General features: G+C 56.4%; 6 protein-coding genes across 6 annotated transcripts; 3 read left to right on the forward strand and 3 right to left on the reverse strand.

Moving 5' to 3' along the window:
• Nucleotides 1–50: 50 nt before the first annotated feature.
• ACO1O0_003727 (Endonuclease/exonuclease/phosphatase) lies at nt 51–3011 on the reverse strand (the record flags this gene model as incomplete). The annotated part of the gene is made up of 2 exons (XM_083193170.1): nt 51–2880; nt 2905–3011. 2 exons carry the CDS (start codon nt 3009–3011, stop codon nt 51–53), a joined length of 2937 nt encoding a protein of 978 aa, XP_083052227.1.
• Nucleotides 3012–3563: 552 nt separating this feature from the next.
• ACO1O0_003728 (Dcp1 family protein) lies at nt 3564–4235 on the forward strand (the record flags this gene model as incomplete). Its single annotated transcript, XM_083193171.1, has 1 exon — nt 3564–4235. One exon carries the CDS (start codon nt 3564–3566, stop codon nt 4233–4235), a length of 672 nt encoding a protein of 223 aa, XP_083052228.1.
• Nucleotides 4236–4507: 272 nt separating this feature from the next.
• On the reverse strand, nt 4508–5107 carry hob3 (amphiphysin-like protein RVS161; the record flags this gene model as incomplete). The annotated part of the gene is made up of 1 exon (XM_083193172.1): nt 4508–5107. One exon carries the CDS (start codon nt 5105–5107, stop codon nt 4508–4510), a length of 600 nt encoding a protein of 199 aa, XP_083052229.1.
• Nucleotides 5108–6052: 945 nt separating this feature from the next.
• ACO1O0_003730 (aminoacyl-tRNA hydrolase) lies at nt 6053–6649 on the forward strand (the record flags this gene model as incomplete). The annotated part of the gene is made up of 1 exon (XM_083193173.1): nt 6053–6649. The coding sequence occupies one exon, from the start codon at nt 6053–6055 to the stop codon at nt 6647–6649; it is 597 nt and encodes a 198-aa protein (XP_083052230.1).
• Nucleotides 6650–10222: 3573 nt separating this feature from the next.
• On the forward strand, nt 10223–11776 carry ACO1O0_003731 (ammonium permease MEP2; the record flags this gene model as incomplete). The annotated part of the gene is made up of 3 exons (XM_083193174.1): nt 10223–10303; nt 10375–11369; nt 11428–11776. 3 exons carry the CDS (start codon nt 10223–10225, stop codon nt 11774–11776), a joined length of 1425 nt encoding a protein of 474 aa, XP_083052231.1.
• A 706-nt stretch (nt 11777–12482) lies between these two features.
• GRR1 (F-box protein) lies at nt 12483–14845 on the reverse strand (the record flags this gene model as incomplete). Its single annotated transcript, XM_083193175.1, has 3 exons — nt 12483–13099; nt 13351–14035; nt 14090–14845. 3 exons carry the CDS (start codon nt 14843–14845, stop codon nt 12483–12485), a joined length of 2058 nt encoding a protein of 685 aa, XP_083052232.1.
• Nucleotides 14846–15651: the final 806 nt, after the last annotated feature.

Genomic DNA, 15651 nt, shown 5'->3' on the forward strand with positions numbered 1-15651 from the left:
CAATACAGACATCACCAAGCCAACAATCGCGTAAGCCATCGACGCGGCCGCTAGTCTTCCTCTGGCCGTATGCATACCTCCACTATCGTCCTCTCCCTCTCCTTGGTAGCTTTGTCCTTGGCCCCGGTCCCCGAACGGCACACCGCCGGGGCCACCAGCTCGGCAAACCGACGCTCCTTGGCCCTCCGCCGTCTCGCGGCATCTTCCTCTGCGTCTGCCACTGGGTTGCCTCGCCGGAAGCTGAGCCTACTATGCGTCGGCTCCGAGGCAGGCATCACCGGCGTGAGCTCATTGGCGATGCGCGAGAGCGCCGTGGTCAGAAAGACAAAGGCAATGTTGTGGGCGGGGGCGGCAGATAGGACGTCGAGGATCTGGAGTTTGGTGCCCGGCGTAGCCGTGACGTTGGGAAGAGACGACGAGAGCTTAATCCATAGGTGGTACGGGATGATGCCGTCAGTGAGCGATGAGAGGAAGAGGAGGAGGATGGAGGACAGGGCTTCGAGTTTATACGGTGATGGAATCTCGGGAGAGAGGGCAGGGAGGAGAGGTTTGGCCGTGTCGAGAGCAGTGACAAGCGCCACGGCGAGTTCTCCCTGTACATTAATAGGCGCCGTCCAGGTGGCAGGGTCGAGCGGCCACCCAGTTGCCTTGGGAAGTGTCATGTCGCCCAGCATGGCCTCGTCCGCAATGCACCGTTCTGCGAGGTCCTCCATGGCAGTCGTGATCTTAAAGAGCTCCTGCGGCGCTGAGAACTTCTGGCCTGCATCATAGGAGATGGAGCCCTTGATGGAACTCTCAAGAACGAAATTTCGAAGCCCCCCATCAGGCACCCGGATCAGTTCGTCGACAGAGCGGCCAAAGCACGAGGGCTGCCACGTGCCGCGGACGGGAATAAAGTGGTCTCTACCCTCCTCTACCCGCAGGACCAGAACATCATCAATGGTAGAGCTGCCATCGTTGAGGGCACGGACCAAGGTGACAGAGGCGACTTGGGCCGTGACGCGGGCAAAGATCGTCTCGCCGGGTTCAAGCGTAACTGTTTTCCCAAGGCCATCCTTCGAGTCCGCGTCCTCTTCGCCGTCCGAGCTAGAAAAGGACGTGGACAGCCAGCTGTGCTCAGAGGACACGGCCCCGCTGTCTTCGTCGTCGCTCCCCGGCTTTTCCACAAAGGCAAACGTCGCAGGAACTCCCCCCGTGTTGGCAATAGTGAGACAGCACGTCTTGGGCTCGAGGAATTGAACGTTCCCAAAGTCAATGGAGCTCTCATCGTGGCCCTTGCCACCGTCGGAGACCACCGTGATGCCTGGCCTGCCTTCGTTCTCTGCTCGGTCAAGCTCTTTTGCCACCTGAGCGTGCACCACAGACCTCAGCTCGGGGACGACAGCATCGTAGTCGAGAGTGAAGACTGAGGTGAGGGGTTTGTGGTCAGATGACGTGATACGCTGGTGCGACGTGTAAATGTCTAGTTTGATGCGGTCGTGGAAGCCATCCTTGGTGGTTACGTCCTCCGCCCCGGCATCCCCGTCCTCGTCATATTCGTCGTATGCAAAATCTGCTGTACCCTTGGGCTGGTCGTCGCCATCTGCGTCCGGGTCATATGTGAACAACACATCCTCGTCCTCTTCAATTCCACGTGACTTCATCTCGTCATCCTTCCTCTTTGCCTCCTCCTCTTCCGCCACTTTCTTCTCATACGCCTGTTTGTCCTTGCGGGTCCTATAGAGAATACGGTCACACCAGCTTGGCGCCCGCTGCTTCTCGCTTGAATCAAAGTGCCCGACCGAGCCTACATCGTACTTATATGTGGGGAGGAACGTAATTGGCCCCTCCCTCCACCCGTCGTGAAAAGCCTTGCGATCCTTCATCACGCTTCTCAACTGATCATGTGGTAGGAGGGAGTCTAGAGTGGCCTGGAGCGACATCGGGTCCTGGCTCGGGTCCTGGCTCGGGTCCTCGGGGAATTCGCTAGGATCAGGCAGAGAGCTTTCGGAATCGTTTCCCTGGTCTCGGGAGTGCAGTGAAGAGTCCGTCGTTGTGTCATCGTCGCTCTCAGAGGCCCTCATGACAATGACGCCCTCGCCATCCAGGGGAGCTGGCTCGTCGGAGCGGCTCAAATCATATTCGCCGCGAGCATGGAGTGTCAGCAAACGCCTAATGTCCTCTCCGGGAAGGCCATCTAGGCGGAAATTGAGGTCTCCGAACCAGAAGGCAAAGTCTTCGTCCCCGATGCCCTCGCCCTCGTCCTCCACCACGCCGGCATAGGCAACCGGTTCAAACTCCGTCCGTGAGAGAATCTGCTTGGTATCGGAGCACCGGCGGTCCAGATTCGCCGGGGTTGCGCCACTAGCCAGGTGGCAGTTGACGAAGACCATACGTGTCGTCTCGCCCAAGACCAGCCTCGTCGTCACGGCACCTTTGTTCGCGAGCCAACCACCCATCCCCGTGCCAATCTGCTTGGTGCTAACGTTACTGATGGTGGGCGCAACCTCTGGGCTTGCATATATCAGAAGCAGGAGCCCAAACATTTGCTCAGCCACAACCATTTGGTACCCGGGCGGCATCGCAGCCGCAATAGCAGTTTGCCATTTCTCCGTCGCACTATTGTCCGTATATACCGCGCGGGTCATATACTCCTTGGTCAAATTGAGGTCCACGACCTCCTGCAGCCCCAAGACGTAAAGCCCAATTTCCTTCCCGCCAGGCAAATGCGCCGTTTCTGACCCATCATTGCCGGCCTCGCTGCCTCCCTCGTTAGCCGTGCCCCGCTCGAGGCTGAGCGTGGCCAATTCGCCGTCGAGCCCTTCGCCGTCCATAAACCACTGCGCCAGATCTTTGTCTGTCCCAGGACATGCGGCGATATTCCAGGTCCCGATCTTGACCCTTGTCTTGCGTGGGCGAACGTACTCGGAACGGCGAGCGTGGACGGCGCTAGCGAGAGAGTACGGTGTCGGTGAGAGTTCCACGAGCTCAGATTCTATAGACGGCGCCGAGAGCGCGCTCGTTGAGGCCATCATCGTGTGGTAGCAGATGGGCAGGGAGGAAGCAGATGAGCGATTGTCGCGACGCCTCTAGCTCTGAGAGTCACTGGTCTTCTCGCGCCCAATCTTCTAGACCATGGTGGTTGCGCCGGATGCTTTTTGTGAGCTTATTCGGAAGTATATATTTTGAAGCAAAAATTACAGATAAACGCGCATCATCCGCACAAGATTCAAGTGCCGGTGCCGTCGGTGGAAACTAAGGTACCTTAAGACAATAGCATGGACAGCCCCACGATGATGGCATCTGGGGGAAGGGCGTCATCGAGGGCGATCCTCTCTTATCGATAACAGATAAGAAATCAGCCACGCCCGTCTGCCCAGCCATCGTCATCTGAACCATGAACCACCTTGCACGATTAAACCACACGACCCTTTGCGCCAAATCCCGCGGTACTTAATTCACCTCAGCCCTCGGTATCTCTTGCACTCCTTCCACAGAAGTTTCCATCAGGTGCCAAAAGCCAGCCGCCACCCACAGATAGCTGCAGAATCCCCAACAGCGAGCTCCGGCTTGCCCACTTCGCTATGAGCAAACCAGCATCCCGCAGGTCGCGGCACAACCGCAACCCTTCAAATCGCATCCCCGCCATCTCCGACTATGAATCCGACGCTGCCGCCATGCAGTCGTACGTCCATGTCCCTCCGTCACCCAACCGCACCAACACAGAACTCAACCTGTCCGTCCTCCAGCGCTACATACCCTCCATCCACACCATCCTCAGCGTTGCCGCCAACGCCGTCGTGTACCTCTTCAACCCCACCGCCGAGCAGTGGGACAAGTCGGGCGTCGAGGGCACCATGTTCGTATGCGCAAAATTACCAGCGCCGGATGATCCCCAGCACCGGCCACGCGCGTGCATCTTTGTCTTGAGTCGGAGGGGCCTAGAAAACTTTGTAATGGACCTAGCGAGGGTGAGCCATGTTGAGGTTATGGGCGAGCTGTTCATCCTGCGGGTCGACGCTGAGTGGGAGGGACAAGAAGAGAAGGTGCTGGGAATATGGGTACACAACGACAAGGCCGAGACGAGGGAGGTTACCGGCGCCATGATTACCGAGAGCTGGAAGATCGCAAGGGCAGCGGGAAGGGTAGAAACAATGGTGGAAGAGGTCGGGCCGGCCATGCGGGCTATTGGGAACCGGTGTCTGGGCGTCCATGACCTGTTCAAAAACCAGAACAGCGGAAATGCTGCTCAGTAGTCAGCGCGCCTCCCCCTTACCGAGCATTACGAGTCGATGAGAAATGACTAGATTTGGCCTGGTTGGAGCCATATGGGCCCATGATCACACTCAGTGAATAAAATTTGCGCTGGTATTTAAGTGCCAATCAATTGGCTAATCTATACATTCAAAAAGACCGGCAAGTGTCTACGAGGACCGGAATTGTCACTAACCATACGCCGCCTGACCCAAGTTCAATGTGCAATCATGAGAACATCGCTTCCTCACATCATCTACCCCGATAGCCCACATCAAACCGTTCCGCTAATGCTCAACTCGCGAATCTCCTGCAGCACCTGCTCCACCCGCGCATCCAGCTGCCCGTCGGCGTACTGATCCCTTGTGTCGGCATCGAGATACTGCTGCACTTGCGCCATACGCGAGTATGCCTCAGCACAGAAGCGCAACTGGATCTTGACGAGCGCCTCGAACGTGGGGTCGAGGTAAGGTACGCGCAGGTCGATGAGCTGGGGCAGCTCGGAGCTCAGCTGCTCGTTGAGCTGCTCATAGGCGACTTTGGCCATCTCCATCTCCTTCTCGGTGCGCGGTAGCTTGGTAGCGTCCTTGTCGGGCTTCTCGGCTAGGCGCTTCACCTTGGCGCGCAGCGCGTCGTAGTCTAGCAGTTTGTGCGAGCGCTTCTTGATGCACTCGTTGACGTCGGGGAAGTAGGCACAGAAGCGCGTGATGGGATCCAGCACGGTCGTTCGGTAGGGCCCGTCGAGTGCCTTGATGGTTTCGGCGTCGAGGTCTTCGACGGCTTGTTTGTAGCTTCGGCTCACGCCGTCCGTAGCGCCCGAGTCGCCATAGAATGCGTCTATCGTCTCGGCGATTCTCATTTGCGAGGCCGTCATGGCTGCCAAGGTCAGTTGCGATTCAGGCTCGAGTCAGAGCCACCAACCTCTTAGTGAGTCGAGATATCCCTTGGACTCCTTTTGTAACCGCAGAGCGGCAGCCTCCATGGTCTTGAATCGTCTACCAGCATGTCAGATCCCGCTGCTGGAGAGTGCGCAGTAGCTCGAACCTTTCCTCAACCTCATAGTCGCGATCGTTCGTCTTTTCCACATGCCCTACCATCGTCAGTAAGGACACCCATTTCCCCAGCACAAAAGGGACATACCCGTCTTCATCATCACCTGCGTCGTCGCGCGGTTCACATTCTTCTTGAACCCTGTTGCTGATCAGTATGGCCCCTCCCGAATGCGGGGTGTTCCTGCGTACCCGCCCACGACATCTTGCCGATTGTCTCGTGTATCGAAGTTATACGTGCTAGGAGTCGTCGGACGGAGTGCTCGGTGTCGAGAGAATGAACAGGGAGCTCGGATTATGTTGGGAAGCAGCAAGTTGACGACGACAAGTTTGGGGGTCTGACGACGACTTGGCGATTGGTCCGATGAGGCGCAGCCACGACGTTCATGGCTAAGCTCCCGCTCAGCGACGTCAGCGGTTGAGGCGTTAGGCTGTTTGCCCAAGCCGCAACATCAATCTTCCGCCACACCAAGTCACGTGTGTCCCTTGACACCACCATCAGGCGTTTGTTCCTCTCACTAAACCTTGTGCATTAGGGTTAGGTTTTATGCATATGCTTTTCTATGTGGCTACTCTTTCAAGTTGCCATCAGTAATATGACACTTGTTGAGCTAGGTAGGTGCTAATAGATACTGATCAAGAATTGTATTTCCCAGCACGGGTCAACTTCGGGGATCGAGGCTCCGCCTCACCCAGCTCACGTGCCCTCGCGTTCATGATGTTCCAACTTTCTCCTCCAGAATTTGGACCCCGTCGTCGGGCGCGTCACAATGTTCAACCCTCGCTTCCTGGTCGTCAGCCTGGGGAATCCCCTTCCCAAATACTCGAGCCTTCACTCGGCAGGCCACTACTGCCTCAGGGGCCTCGCCCCAGCCCTGGGGTACCCAGCTTTTCAGGAGACTAAGCTCGGCAAGCAGACCTGCCTCGTATCACGGGGCCCCAAATACACGCTGGTGCAGTCCCCAACTCTAATGAACATCTCGGGCCCATTTATTGCCCGCGCGTGGGCTGAAATGCTCAAGCAGCATGATCCAGCATCCCTCAGCCTAGTCATTGTGCACGACGAGCTGGAAAAGGAATTCGGCCAGGTTAGGCTGGTGCCTTGGGATCGCAGTCACAAGGGACACAACGGCATCAAGAGTGTCAAAGGTGTCCTGTCTCAAAACAAGTACCCCGAGTCCCCTTTTGCGCGGATCGCTGTGGGCATTGGACGGCCTAAGGAGCGGGATGCTGCCACAGTTTCGCAGTACGTCCTAGCACCAATCTCACCAGAGACGGAGTTGGACTTGGAGGGAAGGGCATCACTTCATGTCAAACATGAGTTGCACAAACTTGAGGAGGAATGGAGGGCGGAGCTCGGAAAGTGAGTTCAGGCTGCACGACCGCGGCAGACAACAACAGGATCATCTTTCAACAACAAACCCGCCTTGGCTTCACCTGGTGGACGATTTCGTATTTACGGCTCAGCAAACCTCGACACAACAAATCGAGGTCATGGCGAGCAGGAGATACGCCCAACTGCTCAGACCCCCACCCGTTGTCCATTCAGGTCAACCTAACGGCTGGACCCTACCGGGCGCGAGAACCATTGCAGTCCCCCTGAGGCAAGCCTGTCAACTATTGAGGGTTCCGTGGCCGTTGGAGGAGCTCCATGTATTCTGGTGCGAACGAGGAGACGATCACTTGAGGATGTCGGACCGGACGCAGTGTGATGAAGCTGTCTCGACCAGTCGCTTGTTGTCGGAAGGTCGACGATGATAATTCGCGCCAGGTGAGAAACGACAGGGCTTTCTATCCAGCTACCTTGGCAGAAATGCTTCTTATTGTCCAACGGATTTTCAGCCCTTGACGAGGCAGATACGCATTGGGAAAGAAGTGAGCAATCTCCTACTGTGTGGGTGGATTTTCGTCGTTTGCCAAGACAACTCCTGGCTCACTGATAAGCCTTCCGGCCGCTAATAGAATGCTCTGCGACATCTATGAAGAAAAACATCTGAAATCTTGACACTCGCAGGAAGCTCGAGGAAAGCGTGGGACGGGCTTTTATAACTATTTGCAACCTGTCGCCACCTCGGGGTCGCATCCTTGGAAGGGATCTGACAGCGGGAATCGTGCATTTTCGCGCCCGCAAGAACGTGTCTCTGGCTGTCTTGCAGGGCTGTGCGGGCGCTGGATCGTGAAACTTGGATCTGACGTGCGAGTCAGCGTATGCAAAGACATACGTGCCCCATGGTTCTTTGGGACACCAAGGCCAAACATCCAGCCCTCATTCGGCAGCAGCGCAGACATTAGCTAGCTTAACGCTGATAGTTGATCCCGGCATTCTAGAGACTTCACAGTCTTCGGGGACAAAGACATAAAGCACTCGTATCAGCAAGAGGTCCGTCACGGGAAAGTGCAATGACACTCGTGTGGCTGGCCGGCAGCTCTCAGACAAGCGTATGTCGGCAACGCGATAGTGGAATGAGAAGTTCTGATCAATCACGCCCTTTATTGCACAGACATTGATCGTTGATAACATCACTGGCAATATCTGTGTCGACTGGCGCAGAACCACGGCGTTGGTTCAATAGTGGGGGTACTAGCACCACGACCCTGGATCCTCTACTTCTCCAAACGACACCCCCGGGCTTGAACAGCCTACCTAATGCGGAAAGCTGCCAAGAGATAAGAGGGCCATGGTGTGAGGCCAATCATCCAACGCCGTCTCGACGCAAGCTGCCGCGAGGGTTCTGGAGCCTAAGCCATCGCTGGCAGGATGCAGGTTGGCGGCGACCGGCAGAGGCGTCGTCCTCCCCAAGGTCGCGAAATGGCCCGACTGGCAAGGTCATCAGCGATATCATCGATAAGACAAACCTCGACGCAAATGAGTACACGTAAATATTGGCGGTTTCAGCTCTCCAGTTCATTTTCTTTTTTGCCAACGTGCTGCGCCTTCGGTCTCGACATTGCAGGTCGTGTATCCGTAGTGCAACGCATCATTCATAGGCAAACAGTGGGCGGAGGCTAGCCTCCACTCACTCAGCCTTATACGATATAACACGCCCACACTACGCGTCGTCTGGTGCTTCATCTGGATCCATCTAATAAAGCCAAACTTACGAGTGCAAGTTTGTATCCTCAGAAATGTGGCACTTATCATCCTGGAGTCATGTATAGGCATTAAAAACTGCCGTTCTCCCCCATATTACCATATTTCTTGGAGACGGAGTGCCACAGGCAACAGTCTCTCGGCGTCCAACAGCAGCCAATAACGCTACTCGTTTTTAACTCGCTGGGCCATGACTTGGGAAGCAATCCTCTCAGCTGCTGAATCTGCAGAAGCACAAAGCCATGCCGAGGATAGGCATTGCCGAGAGGCCCCATGGCGAGTCCGAATGACGTTCACAAAAGGTGTATACTTGGCGCAAGCCAGCGTGGGGGATTCCACAACTCGACCGTCAACCACCGGTGCTGTTGCGGCTACTACTGTTATTGGAGACCATTTGAGATGGCCAGCCGGTAGTTGACAGCCAGAATCGCAAAGATAAAGCACAATCAACGTCAGACTACAAGTTCGCGATGTCAGTGTTCAAGGTCCAGTTGTGTGACTGTACAAGCACATGCACCATACCCCGACCTTGTGGAGGGAGATTTATGCTTAAAAACTCCGCGACCATCGTGGCGGCGACCCACATGGCGATGATCACGACAACTCGGCCTCAGACACTGGAGGTGTAGACTATAGAGACGAAAGAAGGCCCGATGGTGAAGATCATGACGGCAGCAACCTGTGGCCATTTCCAATTCACGAGAGAGTGTGTTGGAATGGCGGAATGAGGATCCGAATTTGGATTCTTGGGAGTGAGATAAGAAGTGCTCTCAGATGCCAATGTGTTTTAGTGCCCGGGGCGTGTGGGTAGGGGTGTCACCATCCGCATATGGAGGCGTCCCACCGGCCTGTGGGAGGCTGAATCGTTATCTCGGTGGGCCCAGAACGACGTCCAACGTCTGTCTGTTCTTCTTGCTCCCTCTGTCCTCTGTTCTCTGTCCCGAACCACAGTAGTATGGCTTGGACAGAATCGCCAATGTCGGCCATCGAGTTGGTAATGAAATGGATTGCGGGTTCCAGCCCCAATAATTTGCTAATCAACTGGTATATCGCAGCTCAAGGTTCGTGATCAGGCCAACAGGGGAGACGAGTCGATCACCATTGTTGGCTATGCCTATCAATGATTACTCTTCTTGGGCAACGCGTGGCTGCGAGCTCGACCTGCTCAAAAAGGCGCCGACGGAGCTTTCTAAGTAACCCACAGCACACAGCACATGAGACGAGATGCTGTCGTGATCCAGCTTACACAGTACTACGTAGTACAAGACCCCGAAACTCCATGGCTATCACCCACCAGACAACAAATAGCGTAAATCGACTCACGGGCTCACAGAACACAATAGATTCCACATGCTTACCCACAAATAATGAATACCGGACTTCCAGCTCGTCAGCATCCAGTGGTGCCTTGGGAGGAACCTTATCTCCCCCACACCGGGTATGCCAATGTAGGGAATTCCTCCCACGCCCAGCAACATCACCCTGGTCCACACACCCCCCCCTGAGCTGATACGGCCCACGGGGAGAGAGCTCTCTTGGTTCAAGCGTCGCGGATGAACGTGGGTGACGAACGACGCGCATGATAGAGCTAAGCTTCTCTCGACGAGTCGGCGGGTTCGAGTACTTCGATGCACTTATTTTCTCAGTCGATCCCCATGGAGCCCATGTCCGTCGCCTAAGTTCTTATTAACCCCCCCGTCCCGGACCTTGATACCCGCTCATCCATTCCTTCTTTTTATCCCCTTCGTCTCCTTCTTTTTGCTTCGTTAATCGCCTCTCGGAAGAGGCGCCCGGACTCGCCGTTGCTGGACAGAACCGTAGGGTCACAGCAAGGACACATCCGTTCACCATGGAGGCATACAACGGCTCTACCGTCGAGTCCAACCCGGGCTGGGACACGAAGTCGACTGATCTCAATGTCTTCTATGATGTAAGTCCACAGCGGGGGTCACGAATATACAGAGTCTGGAGAGTTGTGGCCCAAGCTAACACCTGGAACAGACTGGCCACATGGCCTTCATGCTCGTTTGCGCCGCCCTCGTGCTGCTCATGATTCCCGGCGTTGGTCTCTTCTACAGTGGCCTGGCCCGTCGCAAGTCGGCACTCGAGCTTCTGCTGCTGTCCATGCTCAGTGTCGCCGTCGTTGGCTTCCAATGGTTCTTCTGGGGCTACTCCCTGACCTTTTCCCGCACGGGAAACGCCTTCCTGGGCAACATGGACATGATCGGCCTCCGCAACACCATCGCCCAGCCCCGAGGCTCCGACGACCTCCCTGATATTCTCTTCTGTCTCTACCAGGGCATGTTCGCCTCCATCACACCCGCCCTGGCCATTGGCGCCGTTGCCGACCGTGGCCGTATTCTGCCCGCTGTCGTCTTCATGTTCATCTGGACTACCGTCGTCTACGACCCGATTGCCTACTGGACCTGGAACCCCAACGGCTGGCTGTTCACTCTCGGCTCCCTCGACTTTGCTGGTGGCGGCCCCGTCCATATCGCCTCCGGTACCTGCGCCCTGGCCTACTCGCTCATGCTCGGAAAGCGCACCGGCTACTCCAAGAACGCCGGTATGCCCTGGCGCCCCCATAACGTCACCAACGTCGTCATCGGCACCGTCTTCCTGTGGGTTGGCTGGTTCGGCTTCAACGGTGGCTCTGCCCTCGGCATGAACATCCGCGCCATCATGGCCTGCTACAACACCCAGCTCGCTGCCTCCATGGGCGCCCTAGCCTGGGTCCTGCTCGACTACCGCCTCGACCGCAAGTGGTCCACCATTGGCTTCTGCTCCGGTGCCATCTCCGGCCTCGTTGCCATCACCCCTGCCGCTGGCTTCGTCGAGGCCTGGGCCGCTCTCATCATTGGCATTGTTGGCGGTATCTGCTGCAACTTTGCCACCAAGCTCAAGTTCCTCATCGGCGTTGACGAGGCCCTCGATATCTTTGCCGTCCACGGCGTTGGTGGTATTGTCGGCAACATCCTGACTGGTGTCTTTGCCAGGTGAGTTATTATCCTCTTCCTGATACCCCCTATCCAAGCAATATCTAACAGCCCGCAGCTCTTGGATTGCCAACCTCGATGGCGTCGGCTGGGCGCCCCTGGGCTGGGTTGAGCACAACTGGGTCCAGATGGGCTACCAGTTCGCCGGCACCTGCGCCGCCTTTGCCTGGTCCTTCGTCCTCACCTGCCTCATCCTCTTCCTCCTCAACCTCGTCCCGGGCCTGTCCCTCCGTGCCAGCCCGGAGGAGGAGGAGCTCGGCATGGACGATGTCCAGCTCGGCGAGTTCGCCTACGACTACGTCGAGCTCACCCGCCACCTGTCCGACACTGTCAGCGTCTCCTCCGGCGTCCTGGCCGGTGCCGCAAACGGCTCCAGCGTCAGCGAGAAGGGCGACGCCGCCGTCTAAGCGCCTCGCTCCGCCGGATCCTTCATACTTATTTGCAAGGGATACACTCTTGGGGATGCCATCCCCGCAAGTACATAACCACAAGAATGGCGTTTTGTTAATAGTACCCCGTTGGAGATGCGAGCGAATGTTATGGCCCATTAGTACCTTGCCATAGTTATTGATACCACTGTCCACATGTTTTCGCGCGCGATTAGACATGGCTACATAGCCGTTATAATTTCACGACTTACTCAATCCGAGATCCGATCCAACATGTGTCGGCGAGCTTAATATCATGAGCCTTGTCACTGGGGCGAGTTGTAACAATGAATCATGAGCGTAACATTCAGGGCAGACGCTATTATGTTCTTTGCCAATGTCCTATTCCATGCCATCCGAGGCTGCCCGCCGTTGGGAAAGCCGTCCCGTACCGTATACCGTTACCCTTGGGTCGGTCATGTGCCGACCCATACATGAGATGAGCTGTGTGAACGAAGAAATAAAACTCAGGTGTACAGCACGCCATGCCAAGGCTTCAAAACAAACTCAAACTCCGTCTTGTCGTCAGTCGTATATATCCCTACCCGGCGAGGGTAAGAAAGGGGGTATTCTCTCTATCGCCACAGTCTGCGCCGACACCACGACAGTCTCCCTACTAGATCCAAAGGCCCGCGGGAGCTCACCAGGGCCAAGAATAGGCATAAGAGTGCCAAAAAGCCGCCTCCTAGTCTGTCTGCCCAGTGTGGTCATTCTCTCCCTCCTGCTGCGAGGAGTGGTGCATCGACGCCGTGCTGGCGCCGTTGGGTGATATCGTATTCGATTGGCCAGCTTGCGTCGGAGCCCGCACCGGAGCCATGCTGGCCTGCGAGTAGCCATGAGCGCTCAGAGGAGGTGGTCCATTTGCGGGTTGGTTGTTGAGGAAACTCGAGAACGATAGCGGCCCTACGCTGGCGTGATCCTGGAGGTATGAAGGCTGAGGGGGCTGCCCATTGAACATGGTGTTCAGATGGGTCTGGTGTACTAGAGGGGGTGGTGGGGGTACGGCGATGGCGTTTATCTGGGGGAGCTGGTAAGTGTTCGAGTTGACGCCCAGTTGGCTAGCTTCCATCCCTTCAAAGTCATTATCCTCGTCTCCCATCTCGTCGTCCACGCCTTCGGCGTCTGCGAGAATCTCGTTGGGGGTGTGGTTTCGCCGCGACAAGCCAGCCCTACGGCGGGAAACGCCGGGAAGGCTCTCGCGCAGGTCTTCGAACTGAGAATCAGTGTTGAGGTACTGGCGGAACTGCGATACCATGTTGCCTGAGAAAACGCAAAAGACATCCCGCTGATGTTGCGTAAATTCTACAATAGAGTTAGCTAGGAGCCCCCCAACCACGAGCGGAACCATCGTACCAGGTGGAGCCTGTCTGCAGAATGGCTGGAAGTCGTCTCGCTGGAATGCAGCAACACCAGTCAAACTGAGGTGGGTGAGACGAGGACAGCAGTTAAGCAGCTTCATAATGCTCTGTACGAGGTCAGCGCTGATTCGAAGTGTCAAATATCAGGATCAGTCACCTTTAAAGTCAGATTAACGCAGTAGCTCAGGTGCACACGCTCGAGGCTCGAGGCATAGTACTCCCCTCCGAAAAGCACCCCGTTGCCGTCTCTCCTTACCCTTGGGCGAAACGCAGCCTCGGCAAGAGCCAAGACGGAGCCGTCGGTAATGTTGTTACACTTGACCAGTCCGATCCGCTTGAGCTTTGGAAGCATGGAAAGGCGCCGGACTGATTCGTCTGTCAGATTTACACAGCACCCCAAGTCAATGTATCGAATCCGGTTGCAGCTATTCACCAGATTCTTCACTCCCTCGTCGGTGATCTGCCCACAGTGTCCCAGATGCACATAGTGCAAGTTCTTGCCGAGGCGCGAGATGGCATGCACTGACGCATCTGTGATATTGCGACACTTGGCGAGAACAAGGTTGCGCAGACGAGGAGCCGCATCAATGATCTTCTGCACAGCAGCATCCGTGAGGCGGGTGCAGGACGTCAAATCGAGGATACGGAGGTGCTCAAAAACCTTGGTAGGAGGGAGCGAAAGGAATGCGTGGTCATCGATGAGATCGCAGCTAGCGAGACGTAGCTCCCTCAGGCAGTTACCCTTAGATAGGAGAGCCGTGACGGGGCCATTTCCAATCTGATTGCACTGGTGCAGATCAATCTCGAGGATATTGGGGCAGTGCTCGGCAAAAGCAAGTATGGCATTGTCCCGAAGCTGGGCACACTCGTTCAACTTGAGCTAGGAGGCGGTCAGCAAGCTAGAACTCGACGGCAGCGGTAGAGGCAGGCATACCCGTTTGATATACTTGCAATTCTGCGCCAGATTGACCATGCTATCGTTGGATACATTGTCGCAGCCGGAAATGTTGAGGCCCTGGAGACGCCTGCAGTGCTCAGCAATAGCGTTGATGGACTCCTCAGTAATGTTCTTGTCGTTAGAGATGTCGAGGGCCAGCAGGGATGCGCTGTTCTGGACAAGAGCAATCAGGCCAGAATCGGTGAGGTTCCGGCAGTTGGTCAGGGTGAGTCGCTCAACCCTGGTGCAGACAGACAGCGGCTGGACGCTACCGTCATTGACCTTGTCGGCGAGGGCGGCAAGATTCAGGCGCCTAATGAAATCCCGGTAGCTGAAGAAGGGTTTGGGAAGGCCAAGGGTCTGGCAAATGCTGCTGTGGTTCTTCCAGTTTGTGCACGAGGGCCGGTGCCACAGCAGGTCGACAGAGTTGCGTGCCCATCGTTTGCAGACGAGCATGGAGTGATAGAGGTCGTTGGGGGAACTCAGTTTAGAAAAGATGCTGATGAGGATCTCGTTGGGTAGACGGTTGACTGGCGGCCAGCACGCGTCGTCCACGGCCATGTCCTGGAAATTAGGCACTCCAAGCGACGACTCCGAGTCATTGTTATTGAGGAAGAAGTCGGACTCCTCGTTATCGGCGGCTACGGGGGAGTCTGTCGACGAGGAGGAGCGGGAGTCATCCTGCTCGTCGGATGCCGACACCGACCGCGTGGGCAGGCCGGCGGCGGCGGGCGGCGATAGAGCATGCCTCATGTTGAGGCCGGGCACCCGTGAAATCGGCGACGATGTCGACGATAGGGAGTTGAAAGGTGGCTGGCGGGCGTTGTCGGCCGTCGCCCAGGTCGACCTTGCTTGCTGGGTGCACGTGGGGTCGGTCGCCTATGCTGGTTCTCGGGACGCAAGCTCTAGGGAGGGCGGATGAGTGGATTCTGGGTCTGTATGGCCCGGTTGGGTCGGCCGTAGAGGGCGGTGGGTAGTGTCCGGATATCAAGGGGATTCTGAGAGATGATTATTGAGGGAAAATGACGACTGGAAATGCAAAGTTGGCAGAGTGCAGAGTCGAGAAGATCACAGGGCCAGCTGAAGGCGGTGCGGCGGCAGCAGACCTGAGTGATGGAGGCGCCTAAGCGCAGGTGCAATCCGCTGAGGTGCTTAGCAATGGCGGGGCGGCTGGCGGGCTGGGCGGTCTCTGCCGGAGGGAGGAAGGTACAAGCACAAGTATGGAGTACCTCCTACTTCGCTGTGTCCCGTCAGTCTGCCTCTGTCGCTGGTGACGTCCACGGGTGCCCAGGCCCACCATCAGGCCCTCTTAGGAGTCCTAGCGCAGGTAGCACCCGTGCCCGGGCACCTTTGGTCCCGTCAGGACCATTCCAAGGTTCTAGGTTTAGGTTGTTTGACGTGGCAAAGCCACGAATAAGCTGGTGTTTGATTTCCAAGTCAGATCCATACGCGCACGAGATGCGTCAACACTGCGGTCTATCCGTGTCAAGCCCGTGACCAACGGTTGTCTTTGTACTTGCAGACATCGCCAGTCCATTAACGGTGACGGTGACACGTAC

Source organism: Amphichorda felina (assembly GCF_050947745.1).
Source record: "Amphichorda felina strain 45539 chromosome Unknown scaffold_3, whole genome shotgun sequence".
Lineage (NCBI taxonomy): Eukaryota > Fungi > Ascomycota > Sordariomycetes > Hypocreales > Bionectriaceae > Amphichorda > Amphichorda felina.